At 28.6% G+C, this 15,349-nt stretch overlaps 1 protein-coding gene across 2 annotated transcripts in view; it reads right to left on the bottom strand.

Annotated features, from left to right (window-relative positions):
• Positions 1 to 15,349, bottom strand: part of LOC142326776 (transmembrane protein 62-like) — a 91,951-nt gene that overhangs the window by 24,164 nt on the left and 52,438 nt on the right. For both annotated transcript variants that reach the window (XM_075369476.1, XM_075369475.1), the window contains 3 exons: positions 12,600 to 12,718; positions 9,165 to 9,220; positions 8,005 to 8,104 (listed from right to left, as the gene is read on the bottom strand). In XM_075369476.1, the coding sequence (XP_075225591.1) occupies positions 8,005 to 8,104; positions 9,165 to 9,220; positions 12,600 to 12,718 (275 nt within the window). The remainder of the gene's footprint in view (positions 1 to 8,004; positions 8,105 to 9,164; positions 9,221 to 12,599; positions 12,719 to 15,349) is intronic.

Raw genomic sequence — 15,349 nt, forward strand, 5'->3', positions numbered from 1 at the left:
ATAAACAGCCTCAGGCACATTCCGAATTAATGTCCAACAATAATCGGCTAGCATGTTAGTATTCCATTTCCCTTCATAGCGGCTTTCCATTCCATAAAAATATACTTAGGGTTCAACTAAGGGCTCATGAATAATTTTTTCTCATTTGGAGTTAAGTTGTCTCATTTCTTCCACTCTTTGGTAACATAAATGTTTATCCCTAGCTCGGCTGTCCCATTCACAAAGAAAACACATGTACTTAGTATAACCTAATTGCATACCTAACAAAATAGCTATAACTTTCAAATCACCACATATGTTCGCTATGTTTTTTATAATTTATTTTTTCAAGAACGTCTTTCATCACATTGAATGTCTCTTTCAAATTAATGCCATAAGCGAAGGATATCCTTCGCTTTTGGTATCGAAGGATATTTGTTACCATTGTGTAGTAGAACCACTTTTAAACCATAGTTGGACAAATCTATTAAAAGACGCTAGTCCTCAGGTTTATGAAATTGTCTTAAGTGCAACATAACTCATCAATATTTGTGCAATAATCCAAATAATTTTCATCAATAAGGTACTGTGATAAAGTTCTTTTTTTGTCAGCTTCAAAAGCCTGAAATTTTTGTATTTTTTGAAGTAAATTCCAACCTTGCAGTATTGATCCTAACAGTTCAGCTTGACTTTTTATAAATTTAAATTCCTAACAAAGTCATTTAATTCACCTTGTGATATAAGAAGTGGGTTACTGGAAGATAATTCAAAATCAAAATCGTTGTTTTCTTCAGTACTGCCTGATTCTTCATCGCTGCTTTCGAAATGTACATTCACAGGTGGCTAAGGTACTGTAATAATTTCACTGTGAGGTACAGGTCTGATTGAAGATTGCAATGAAGGATATTTTAGAGTTTGTTTAGATTTTTAAAAAATTCCAGACACACTTGTTAAACAAAAATAACAACAATTGGTTACATAATCCTTTAGTTCATGCCAAACCATAGGTACACCAAATGGCAAAGCCTTCCGTGTACCTTTCAGCCATCCTCTTAAATACACAGAACAATTACTCCATACTATATGAAGAGCCCACGGCTTATTCTGATCACCAATTTTACACTGGAAGTACAAATGACATGCTTTTTTAATTAAAGATAAAATGTTTTTTTCTATTTGATTTTACGGTAAACTCACCACTTACATAACAAAAAGGCATCCACATCATTTACACAATTTGACACTGCACTGTTAACAAACTTAAGATAGCAATAAGACTGAACAATATTAATTCATTCCTAAATCCAGTGCTTAATACAAACAACACAGCTGTGTTTTCAGCTACATGTTTTGACCTGCACACAGATGATTAATCTTGTCCATGAAGGTTCATCTTCAGTATTAGATATGATGTCATAATATGTGACTATGATATGATTTAATTCTTTGTCTAGTATTGTTTATTTATAGCTTACAAATTATGTTAACAAAGTTAAAAAATAAAATATAAGAGCTTAAAATGCTAACAATACATTGAAAAATGAAAAAATCCTTTAATTAAATTTAACAATTTTATCAAAAATGGTGGGGACAGAAAGATTCTGAGTTAACATTCGTTTTCAGCATCAAAAAACATTAAAATCATGTATTGCATGTTAGGAAACAAAAATTATATTTGTCATTATATTATTCATTAAAATTAAAAAATGAAATGTTAAATGACTATTAATCTCTAGAAAGTAATAACTGCAATTAATAACTGTTTGATGCTGCTAAAAAATTAATAATTACTGTAGAAAGGTAGCAGTGAGATAAATAGAAATCAGCAGTACTAGCAATAGACCAGGCAGTATTGATTTCAAATGGGCATATTTGAACTTTTTCTATGTGGTCGCTAATTTTTGCTTTAATGCCTCTATAATATCATCAGAATTGATTATTTCATTATTTGCCAGTTTAAAAAGGTGTGCTTAAATTTTCATTAAACTAAATGTAAAAACAATTGCAAAATTATCCATTTTATTTCTCCTATTTCCCAAGATAACTCAATAACTGTTCATTTTAGAGAAAAGTCGTGGGAGAAAGAGTTTTGTTATTAAATTTTACACACAATATCATCAGTTGCAAATTGAAAAATACATCATTATTAATGAAAAAATAGCAATAACTGTAAAAAAAATAAAAACAAGAATTTTGTGGAATTTTTTTTGAGTACTTATATTAAACACAGGACCTTCAGATTTTGCCTCAAAGAATTTTTTTATATGATAAAGCAACACATCAAATTTCAACAAAATCAGTCAGACAGTTTTTGCACAATAATTTTGTAATCTAGATTTAAAAAAAAAATAATGCAATTTTTCAAAATTTGTGTCTCTAGACTTCTATAAAGTCTTTAGATACTTGAAAATTTAATCACATATAAAAGAGCACTCAAACTTTCAAATGCATTTTGAAAAATTTAAATCAGTTAATTAGGAAAGTCTAATTTAAAAAAATTGCAATTTTAGCAAACACTGATATTTTTTTTAATCAATGTTTTGTAAGCTAAAAAGTTCAAATATCACTCTGGCAAATACAAATTATTGCTATATATTGTGGTCTATTAATTTATCAATAATAATTTATTCCAAAAGTTGCACAATAGCAGTCAACTTTCATCAGTTACATCTCCAGAGATAATTAATGAATTGAATGTTTTTTTTGTTTTTTTTTGTTAAAGAAGTGTCTTTCCAAGTACTTTTAAGCTGTGTTTTTTAAAATCAATTTTGATAAAAACTTGTAAAGATAATCAATTTGTTTAAAAGTAAAAAAAAAAATTGCAAGTATGTTTGAAAAATTCCCTACACTATCCTAATTAACAGATTTAAATTTTTCAAAATGCATTTGAAAGTTTGAGTGCTTTTTTAATTTTCAAGCATCATAGAGATTTTATTTCAGGCTCAGGATTTTGTTGAAATTTGAAGTGTTGTTTTATCATATCAAAAAGTTCTTTGAGGCAAAATCTGAAGATCCTATGTATAATACGAGAAATACCTCTAAAGTAAAGGCTGCTGGGAAATTTCTCTCCTTAAAGTTGGCAAACCTGTGTTGTTCATGACCTCGCTAATAATCTATACACTGCATTGTCTCTAAGTTGTCGCATTGTAATATTTGATTACATGTGAGTTATTAAATTACAAATGAATAGGAAAATCGATGTTGCCGCCGATTGTGAAATAAGTGGAGTCATACGTTTTTTAAACAATCAAAACATTAAACCGACTGAAATTTATAGGTAGTTGATTATTGTGTATGGTGATAATGTCATGAATGAAAGAAACACCGAAAATAATGTGAAAGGTTTAGAAATAACAGAATTAATGTGCATGATGAAAAACGTTTGGGGAGGCCATCGATAATCACAGAGGACCTGTTGAAACACGATGATGAAATCAGAAAAGATTGTCACTCAATGATTTCTGACCTGGCTCTTCTTTTTCCTGATATTTCAAGAGCTGTTATTGGTCGCATTGTTCACAACCATTTAGGCTTCAGAAAGGTTTGTGCACATTGGGTGCCGCATGTCTTAATGGAACATCACAAAAAAATCCGAATGAAATCTGCTTTGGAATTTCTGATGCGCTACACAGAAAAAGATGATGAGTTCCTTAATTCAATTGTTACCAATGATGAAACATGGATTTTGTATTACACACCAGATAGAAAACGACAGTCAAGTGAATGGCGTCATCCTTAATCACCAACCAGACCAACAAACATCAAGCCACATCCATTTGGATACAAACTGATGGCCACAATCTTTTGGGATCAGTTTGGCATACTGCTGATTGATTTCATGCCACATGGAATGACTATAAATGCAGAAACCTACTATGAAACTCTACATAAGTTACAGCACACCATTCAAAATCAACGATGTGGGTGGCTGACCGACGGCGTTGTCCTGCTGCACGATAATGCACATCCACATGTTATGGGTCCAACACGTGATTTACTGAGAACATTTAGATGGGAAATTTACATCACCCACCATACAATCCAGACTTAGCGCCTTCTGATTACCATTTGTTTGGGAAATTGAAAGAATTTTTGAGTGGTAAGCAATTCACGGGTGATGATGAACTTAAAAATGCTGTTAATCAGTGGCAAAATGGAATGGCAGCAGCAGAAGACAATAAGGGTATATTCAATCTGGTGTATCGCTACGATAAATGTCTTAATTCATGTGGTGATTATATAGAGACGTAGTATAAGGTAAGAAATTTATGAGAAATAAAGAATATTTATAAAGTTTTCAGAATAAATTCTTTTACAATAAACGGTCTTTACGTTAGAGATAACCTCTTGTGTAAGTACTCAAAAAAATTACCCAAAATTCTTTTGTTCTTTTTTTCATTTTTTTGACAGTTATTGCTATTTTGTCATTAATAATAATAATAATGTGTTTTTCGATTTGCAACTGATAATATTGTGTATAAAATTTAATAAATTTTTTTTCTCTCTCTCTATCTTTTCTTTAAAATGAACAGTAATCGAGTTATCTAGGGAAATAGAAAAAAAAAATTGGATATTTTTGTGACTTTTTACATTTTGTTTAATAAAAATTTAAGCACACCATTTTAAACTGGTGTATAATGAAATAATCATTTCTAATGATACTCCGGATGCATTAAAGTAAAAATTAGCAATCATATGTAGAAAGAGTCCAATCCGAAACAGATATCGCCTAGACTATAGTTGGTATTTGGAAAAACAAAAAAATGCATCTCAAAATAAAACTGAAAACGGTTCTCTTAAGTTATACTCTTGCCACTTGTTGTGAATGAATAAATGATTTTCAGTACTTCTACAGCAATTAAAGATACACATATTTCAGAGAGAAAGAGGAAATATGATCATATTTTAGTAAAACAGCAACTTATATTTGATGATGCAGCTACTGACATGTTTCTATTTACTCACTTGACAAACATGAAGAAATATAAATAGACAACTGATTGTCCCTTTTGTTTTTACTTATCCAGTCTCATAGTGAAAGTGTGAAAGTCACATTTCTATTATTTCTTTCTTTGTAATGGATGTTCCCAGTAATATATTTCATTTGTGAAATAAGTCATAAATGTTCCCAAATTACAATATTTTGCCAGTTAATAAGTTATGTAATTTTGAACATGAAATGGATTTGAAAATTTTGGATAACCAAGAATGACGGCATAACAAAACCAAACGCTGAGTTGACATTCTATTACATATGAATGCATGGTGACAAGGTTCCAAACTAAGTCTGGACAAAATATTGTTATTTATATATTTGTATAGTTTTGAAATGTTTTCAGTTAAATTCTGTTAAACTGAACTAGAAATTACATTTTTTGATTACAGGAACTACCTGCAGGAGTTATGTGCAAATAAGCTCTTAGATAATAACGATGTTATTGAAGGTCAAGGAATGACTGTTGAAACTGATAAATCTATGCCCATTAGATTGATAAATCTATGCCATTATGTCATATTTTCTTTTGACATTCAAAAGAAAATATGACATCAGAATACTGTGTTTTTGGCAAGATCTGCCATGAAACATGCATATTTTTTATGTTTGCAGAGGTGCTAACCGAAGTGCAGATTCATTATGGCCAATAATGGCCAATTTCATTGCAATGGGTTCCTTAATTATTTTAGATCAGTGGCCGGCCTACAACAGGATACAAAATTTGAACCATAAATACATACACAGCACTGATAATCACTCTCAAAATTTTAAAGTGCCAATTACTGGGGCACATACCCAGAGCTGAAACACTGAGAAATAGCAGAAAATAAGCTTCATTGAAAGAGTTGCACAGCAAAAAATTTATTATATAGCTATTTATGGGAATTTCTCTAGTGCCATAAAGTACAAGTAGAGGATCGGAATCCATTGCGGTCATTCTGGAAGACATTGCTGCCTTTTGGCCTGTACAATATAGGTCACTAGTTGGTTTTTCAAAGTAGAATATCACTTTCATATGGGGGTAAATCAAATACAAATAGTAATTTTTTTTTAATTTATTGATTAATAATATACATAATTCATATCTTCATCATTTATCTATATAGTCACCTGCACAAGCTATTCACTTTTTCCAATGATTTGGGAGCTTGAATATTCCTTGTTCATAAAAAGTTTGAGGACGAGTCATCAACCAATTGCACATATGCTCCTCAACATCTTCATTGTTTTCAAATTGTTCCCTCCAAGAAATTCTTTTAAGGGCATAAACAAAAAATAGTCACAGAGGGACAAATCTGGGCTGTAGGGAGGGTGGTCAAGGGTTTCCCAGTGCATTTTTTCCAATTTATTCCTTGTCAAAATCATGGTGTCTAGCCTGGCGTTGTCATGGAGAAGGATGACATCTCTGATGGGCATTACCTGTCTTTTACTTCAGTAGGAGGCTTTTGTTGACTGTGGCAACTGGCAATATGTCACATTTACAATTCAATGATTGTGGTGAAAATAAATGAATAAAACTCCACTTGAATAAAAAAAAAATCATTGCTTTACTGGCCGACAGGCGAGTTTTGGCCTTCATTGGGCAGCCTTCATCCTTCCTTCACCACTCCTTACTCGCCATTTTTGATCTGGAGTGTAATGATGGACCCATACCTCATCACATGTGATGATGCACCTCAAAAATCATCCCTTCTTGCCAAAATCGATTCATAAGTCTCTCACAGATCTACAACCTGACCTGTTTTTGATTTTCAGTCAACAATCTCAGAACCCATCAAACACAAATTTTTCTACAGCTAAGCTGATCAGTAATAATGGATTGAGCACTCCCACAGCTGATACTCACTTCTGATGTATGTTACGGTTCTTCAACAGTGAATCACCTTCGACAAGCTCTTGAACAGCACGAATGTTGACCTTAGATGTCAATCATTGCTTTCGTTTTCTACACTTTCTCACCCACCCTTAAATTTTCTGCCCCACATATACACTTGGTACTGAGACAGTGTAGCATCTCCAAACTGTACCTTTAAACAAGTTAAAATTTCTGTGGGTTTAACTCCGTCAATGGTTAAAAACTTCATGATTGTACGTCGCGCAACAGACAACAGAGCCTCTTGCTCACTGATGGCTGTACTGATGACAGAATAGAGCAGAGGAACTAACCAAGCTGGTTCCCCCTCTCTGACACACCAAACATTAACCCCCCACTCCGTCATCCAGCTCAAAACTGCTTGCTGCATAGAATAGCAAAATTACCGTTTAAATTTGATTCACCCTCGTACTATAATAATATACTTTTTATGAATATGTCACTTATAATACACATGATGTAAAAATAAAACAATTAAAAAAGATTAGATTTTTTAATAAATTCCTTTAACTAGTTATAATAATTATTTATTGTTATTTATAAATTATTATTATTAATTATTAATAATAAAACAGACATCACAATAATTCATTGATGTAAACTGGCAGGAGAATAACAGAAGACAAAAAGTTCCCACAATAAACTAGTAAGAGTAATAAAAATATTTATAAAAACATTTCACAAAAGTTCTAAAGTTTATGATACAAAATTCTTTTAAAAAAGCTTTATTACTGCTTTAATAATTATAATTCAATCTTTTCTTTAAAAAAACAAATTTCAAGTGGCATCAAGTATTACAGTCATTAGAACAAGTAATAAATGTTGTTTCAATTACACAGAACATTAACTAAAGTAATCTATCTTGATGTAATCAGTTTGTTAAACATGACTTCAGCCAATGACAATTTTATTTTATTTTACATCCTTCAATTTCCAGAATATAAGTTCCTGAGATGTATTATGTAACCAACAACTTATAAGGAGTGCAGTTCATCTTAATGCTTCAGGCAAAATTATTCTCAATAAATAATAAATCAATAACACTGTATATGTTAAATAGCTAAGATTAATCAGTAAAATTTATTTATATATAAAAAATAATAATTTTTTTATGGTTTCCAAATAAAAATAAACACAAGTCAAAAATAATACATACCTGAACAGATATTATAATAATAAACGGAAATATCTTCCATAAATAATTCATAAAAATTAGCGCTTTGTTACTATTATGTAGATGAGATCTTCCATTTAACCTGAAAAATCCAATGGAGAACAAGATTAAACAATTTATATATCAAACTGTATTCATAGGTTAAAGTAGTATTTTTCTGAAAATCTACAGATTTTCAGAAATATTATACTAATGTGCCAATGAAACACTTTTTTGGATAATAAGTTAAGAAATCAAACACATATGCATATGTGAGGTGTGTGTGTGTGTGTGTGTGTGTGTGTGTGCACATGCCCGTGCATGTGAACGTGTGGATGCAAGTATGTATAAGCTGTCTTTTTTAAAAACAATTTTTGATTAGTTTTATTTTTTTTTTAAATTGATTTATCACAAAAAAGATCTAAATATTCTTAAGATCTAAAAACGACAAAAGTTTAAGTTAAAAAAGATCAAACACAGAAAACAAAAACTGAAAATTGGGCTATAAAAAATTTATTACCAATTGGAAAATAAAAATTAAGAATTTAGCAAATACATTATAACTAAACAGATATTATATCAAGTGGTAAAAAATTATAATCAACAGATAATAAAAAACAAAAATTAAGTCATCTAAATAAGTTAAATAACTATTGATTGGATTAAAGAAGATCAATAAAACAAAGTAAACCTAAACTTCAGACATTATTTTAAATGGTTATAATATTAAAAGTATTTCTTATTTCAACCACATCATCACAATATTATTTCAGCATACTGAATGAATTTTCAGCACAATGCCGCATCATGAATGTTAAACTGTAACTGCACCCAGCTTAACTTCCAAGAATCCCTAAAACTAATGAATTAAGTGTGGCTTTGATGGTTGGTATTTCATCCTTACTTTACATCTTTTTTATTTCATGATCCTATTCTCTGTGATGTTCTAGGTGATGTAGAAACATCAAATTTTTGGAAGATGCAGATTCTGTTTTGTTTGGGATCAGAAGTAATATCTATATTAAAAAATTTATCAAAAATCACAAAACAACAAATTTTCTGTACTTATTATAAAAAAAAATTATATAAATAAATAAATTGAATATCTAATTAATCTATATTTTACATCAATACAACAAAAAAATAATAATATTTATAAATACCTGCGATCAAGATGATGAGAAAGGTAAAGTATCAAAGGAAATTGGAAAATCACCAACTGAAAGATGAAAATATTAATATTATAAACAATTTAATTCATGTTCAATACAGTTTAATTTATGAAAGTAATCAAGGGAACATAATGTCTTAATAAGGTAAAAAGCATATATTTTTGTAAAACTAACACAGCCAGGTTCTTAAATTTTATTACACTAAATTATAAATACTGAATAGTAGTAAATACAGAATAAACAAATTTTCCCTAACCATATGAGTGAAAATGATGATTTTATTATATGTTTATAATAAATACATTTTATATATATAATGTAGTTATAATTATATATATATATATATATATATATATATATATATATATATTATTATTGTTAAATAATGCACTGTGAAGTTCTATAATGGAGAAATCAAGAAAGTGAGGGGACCAATTTTATTGACTGGATTGTTTATTTATTTATTAAACAATAATGATTCATGATCTTATCATGTTGGGTTTACGTTTTGTAATAAATAATGATAATTCAATTACATTTAAAAAAGTAACATGTTTTTTCAAATTTTAAACTTTTATTTTCTTCACTTATATAATTTTAATATATATTATTAAAGAACTATAATGAAGGCACTTTTGAAAATGCATTATTAGAAGAGAATAATATAACATTAATAAGATTACTATCCTTAAAATGTTCATGATTTGAGTGAATTCATTAATTTGGATTTTACACACATGCTAAAGTATTTTAATGGATTTTAAATACTTGTGATATACTTGTGTGTAATATACTTTAGCTGTAAGAGTGTAAACCGAAAAAAAGGTTTGCTAAAAATGTAGTTCACACCAATTAAATTCTCCATCTAGAATGGTCATCTAACATGAATAAAGTTATGATTTTTCATATTTTTTAATTATTCTTGAGTATTCCGTTTTATTACAAATATAATATTAAAAACAGCTTACCAATATATTATTTGATTTCCTCAAAGTTTTCGGCTATTCTGCCATCTTCAGGAGGAATTTATAATAAATATAGAATTTAAAACATAAAAAATCTAAAATCCACACAATAAAATTAGATACATAACAACTGATTGACATAGATAAAAATTTTGTAAATGTTAAAGTCGTAAGTTAAATTAAAATAATTACGTCTGTTTTATAAGAGTGTCACAATCATTATGAATTTTTTTATGTGAAATCAGTTAGCCAACTTAATAATGTTGTTTATAATTTGTTTATATAAAATGTCATCTTCAAATCTAATTTGTTCATTTATTAATTTATTATTATTATTATTATTATTATTACATAAGTGAAATTTTTCCAGATTAATAGTACTGTAAAAATTATTAGAGTAATCCAATATTTTGATGTGTTTATCTGGATTATAATTATGTTTAAAATCCACAATATGTTTAGCAAAATTTGAATAATTTTCGTATTTCTTTGTTATGCAACTGATATATTCGTTAGCTTTGATTAAAAAAGAATGATTAGTCATACCAATATATCGTAAATCACAATCTACTAGCGAAAATAATGAAAAAATTTCAAATAAACATGAGTCGTCCAGAAATGCTCCAATAGCAAATTACAGCTAGTGAAAGATTTCACACTGATTTCTGGGCAGAGAGTGAAATAAAACATACTGAAATTCTAGGAAGTCAAATTAAGAGATAACCTTCATGTTTTCTAATGATTTTTGACCTGATAAATTGAATAAAACAGATTCCTGAACTTATCTCCAGTAGTTTCCATAATATCCGAAGTAAAACAGAAAAATTTACTATGAACTTTATTAAATGTGTCAACTAAATTTTTATTTTTTAACATTGTATCCAATGTATATTAATTTAATTTCCTGTAGTTTATAATATTTAAAAGTTTTCAGTTTTCAGAAGTGTTAGTAGTAAAATCAAATTTGTGGAATCGAATTTGTTTTTTATTGGACTATTTTACATCAATTTTCTCAGAATTAAATTCTCTACAAGTTTTAATAATAAATCTTATGCATTTATTAGTCATTTAAAAAATGTTTTATATTACCAATATAACAAAATCTGTTTTTAGACAACATTTTTTTCTGTTTTATTTCAGATATTGAATGCCTATGATATTCCACAGAACTACAGTAAATTTAAAACTATTATTAACTAAATATTTTCACTCAGACCTTAGCAAAACGTCTACATCCCTTATTCACATATAGTTATCATGTAAACATGTAACCTCACCAACCAATTGGAAGAAGAATATTAATGCCAATGTTTAACTGACCACATAAAAAATTAACTGAACCTAAAAAGTTTAATAATAGCACTGACTACATACTTTTAAACATGCTATTTATATGTAAATGAAAAACTTTCCAACCTAAGCCTATGAATCAACTTAGCTCTATGAATCTTAGATGCTGTATGAGACTGAGTAAGCAATGCTCTTAAAATCTTTTAAATCAAACCCCAAACCACTTTTGAGATAAGAGGAAATGTAGATTTTTATCAAACAGATTAGATATGATGGTATCCAATATAGCTTGGTACTGTTTTGAAGCCTGGTAGAAAGGAAAGCTAATAACACTTCCATACTAGCTCAGAGTTGAAACAACATAACTTTAGTGCTATAAGAGCTGCCTGAAAATCATTCAGGTAAAAATAAAAAAATATTTATACCTCTACAGCTCCTCTAACTAAAATGCTTAAAATATCTTCCAAATGGGGGTGTAAATTTTGGTTAGGAAAACCATAGCAAGTTAATTAAGACATAACCAAAAGGATGTCTTTGGATAGATGCCACACACTCCAGCCTCAACCTGGAATCCATCTGCAAAATATCAGTATTGTTCCTAGTTATCCCAGGCATATAATCTTTTCCATTTTGTTCAGTTTCTCATACGGACCGTGAGAAATGAATGAGTCTGAGATACATAAAACCTTATCAGATCTTATATCAAGTCACATTAAGCACATCTGTGGTGAAGTCTATGACTTCACCACAGACTAGAACAACGCCAGACAAATTTTCTTAAACAATTAATTTACAAAGGAGGTAAAACGGAAAAAATAGTATTGTAAAATAAATAAGTTATGAAAAACCTTAGTTAGAATTCTTTCTATACGATAAAACAAATTTTTATTATTTTATACTAATAACTTAGTATTTATGTGCATATTTTAGAGTAATGACAACTAAGAAAAATATTGAACATATAACGTAATAAATAAAAACTTCATCAAGATTAATGCAGACATATAAAATAAAATAATTTATTCTGTACCATTAACTGAAAAGCAGAAATCATTTCATTTATTGAATATATAGTTAACAATAATACATAAATACGTAAAAAGAAATCATTAAAGTAGTAATAACTAATAGAAAGATATTTAAAATTAAAATAAAACAATTAACAACATACCTGAGCAAAGCCATATGCATAAGTGAAAGAACCAGGTAGAAATGAACCATTTATTACTGTTCCCCAAACAAAGATAATCCCAACATGATTTTCTATTATTTCACCAACTGTCCAAGGCCCTAAAAAGTTTTAACAGACTTTTACAACGAATCAATGAAATTTGACAAAACCTGACAGCTTAAAAAATCTTATATTTTACCTTTTACTTTATTCTTTTATTTGTTTTTTAAAAATATTTATTAAAGTTTATTTTAACTTAGAATGTAGGGAGGCCTACAGATAAATGTTCCACACGTGAAAAAACACTGCTCACAAATAACATAAAAGCATGAAATCTGGGTCTTGAAAAACATAAAAAAGGAACAACTATTAATATATAAATGTAAATGTATAACAAGGCAATAAATAATTAAATATTTTTAACTTAACCAATCACAAAAAGAAACCAACAAAAAACCTTTCAAAATATACAGAAAACTAAAAATCACAAAACACTCATTTACTACAGTCCAACCCACCTATTTGATGTTACAAAAACTAACTGTTTTTATAAATGTTGCCCACATATTATTCAAGAAATCAATATTATCTGAATAACTCAACATTAAAAAATAATTAGCAACCCCAGATAAAAAGCATACATATCGCAACTCTCCTATACAAAACAAAATAAATAAAAGAAAGATAAAACAAAATAAAAAATACACCAAATTAACATACAGAACATAAACAGGGATTCTGAGAAAATAAATTACAAATTTAAAAAACCTGGACATAATGTGACCATCAGAAAAACAAACAAAATGAATCATTAAAAATACAACACAATGCCCTGAAATACAAATATTTATGCTGAATGGTTCCTCCAACAGCATAAAGTTCATCCAGTTTTCCATAGTAGGGTCAGAAATATTCTGATTGAAAACAACACTAATAAAAAAAGAAAAAAGTTATTTACAAAAATTGGTTTGTTTTTTCACTGAAAAGTTTAGTTTTAAACAAGTATCAATAGTAATACTAAATACAAACATTTTCAACAAAAAAATTGTTGTAATAATTGATAAAATAGTAGTGAATGAAAGTGGTCACTACAATAAAATTACACCCATTACAAAAACTTTATTGAATTCTTATTGAAACGTTGAAGCAGACGGATGGTAAAACTTTCTATGTAACTGTGCAGTCTCCTGTCATGGCTATTTAACTCTGTTAATAAATTCAGTGCATATTACGAGAAAAGTTGATTAATTACATTAAATTATATAATCTTACTTTAATCGCTATGAAAAACTCATGTAAAGTGTGTAATAAAATATTTACGAACATTAAAGAAATCATAGAATGCTGTGTTTGCCAATCGTACTTCCACCCAACTTGCACAAGACTCGGATCTCTTGAAAACTTTCATAAGCTGAGATCACATAAGAATACCTGGAAATGTGATATATGCATGAAACATTCGGGGTCAAAAGTTAGAGACGAAGAAAAAATCTAAAAAATATTGTAAACTCAGTAAAGGAAAGTATAATGAAACTTATAAATACCAGATTTAATTAATTTAATGAAAAAATAACTCATCTGAATAGAACAGTTGAGGATATTAAGACTTCCATTGATCAACTTAAACTGAAAATGAAACATTAAAAAAGGAACGCTCATCTCTAAGAACCGAAAACATGAAATATTGTAGTGATTTAAGTGAATTACAACAGCAGTAGTGAATTGACAACCTAGAAATTAATAATTTCAGAAATACAAAACATAGATATCTATAAAGTTTTAAAGAACATGGCCAAGGCAATAAATATACTGTTCAGCAGCGATGAAGTATCAAAAGCCCATAGAATACCTTCAAGCAAAGGTAAAATTAAGCCTATAATATGCAAATTTGTCCACAGATATAGAAAGATGAAATGGTTGACTGTGGCAAAAGAAATGTGATCTCTTAAATCTACTGGTTTGGATGCACGGCTTCCTCAAGGTTCTATTTATATCAATGAACATCTCACACAACTGAACAAAATCATCCTAAGTAGAACCAGGGAACTTAAAACAAAACAAGCTTACATATGTTTGGGTGAAAGAAGAAGCACTGTTTATAGAGGATAAACCTGACTCAAGAACCATCAGACTCACTAAGGAGGATGACATCACTGGATTAGAAAATAAGTAACTTGTTTACAAATCAGAATATTGGTACATTGATTCTAATATATTTCATTATGTTTCTATGTGTATTTCACTGTAATTTGTAGGTGTTAATTTTTTTAATGGCTAACAGAAAAATTAATATTTTTTGTATTTTATTGATTATTCAGATTGCAGGTATTAATTTTTGCTGGACAGGAATTGGGTAATTTTAGAGATTTCTTATTTTTATTGTGTTTATTATTATTACTACTGTTTTTTTATTTTTTATTTCTTATCAGACTTTCTATTAATATTAATTTTTTTTGTTTAACTACTTATCCTATTATGCCTTTCAATAATAAATTAGATGATATGATGGCGTATGACTGCTACGATACAATAGAAGTAAATGATTTTTGTAATTTTATCCTCAATTATATTTTAACCATAAATATGACCTAAATATTCATATGAATATTTATATTCTTATATTCATATGCATATTTATATTCTTATATTCATATGAATATAAGAAGTATTAAGAAAAAGTTTTGATGAATTTGTTTTTTACTCAAGTAAGAGTAAAGTTAAGTTTCAAATTATTTATTATATTGATTGAA

Source organism: Lycorma delicatula, chromosome 6 (genome assembly GCF_047948215.1).
Source record: "Lycorma delicatula isolate Av1 chromosome 6, ASM4794821v1, whole genome shotgun sequence".
Classification (NCBI taxonomy): Eukaryota; Metazoa; Arthropoda; class Insecta; order Hemiptera; family Fulgoridae; genus Lycorma; species Lycorma delicatula.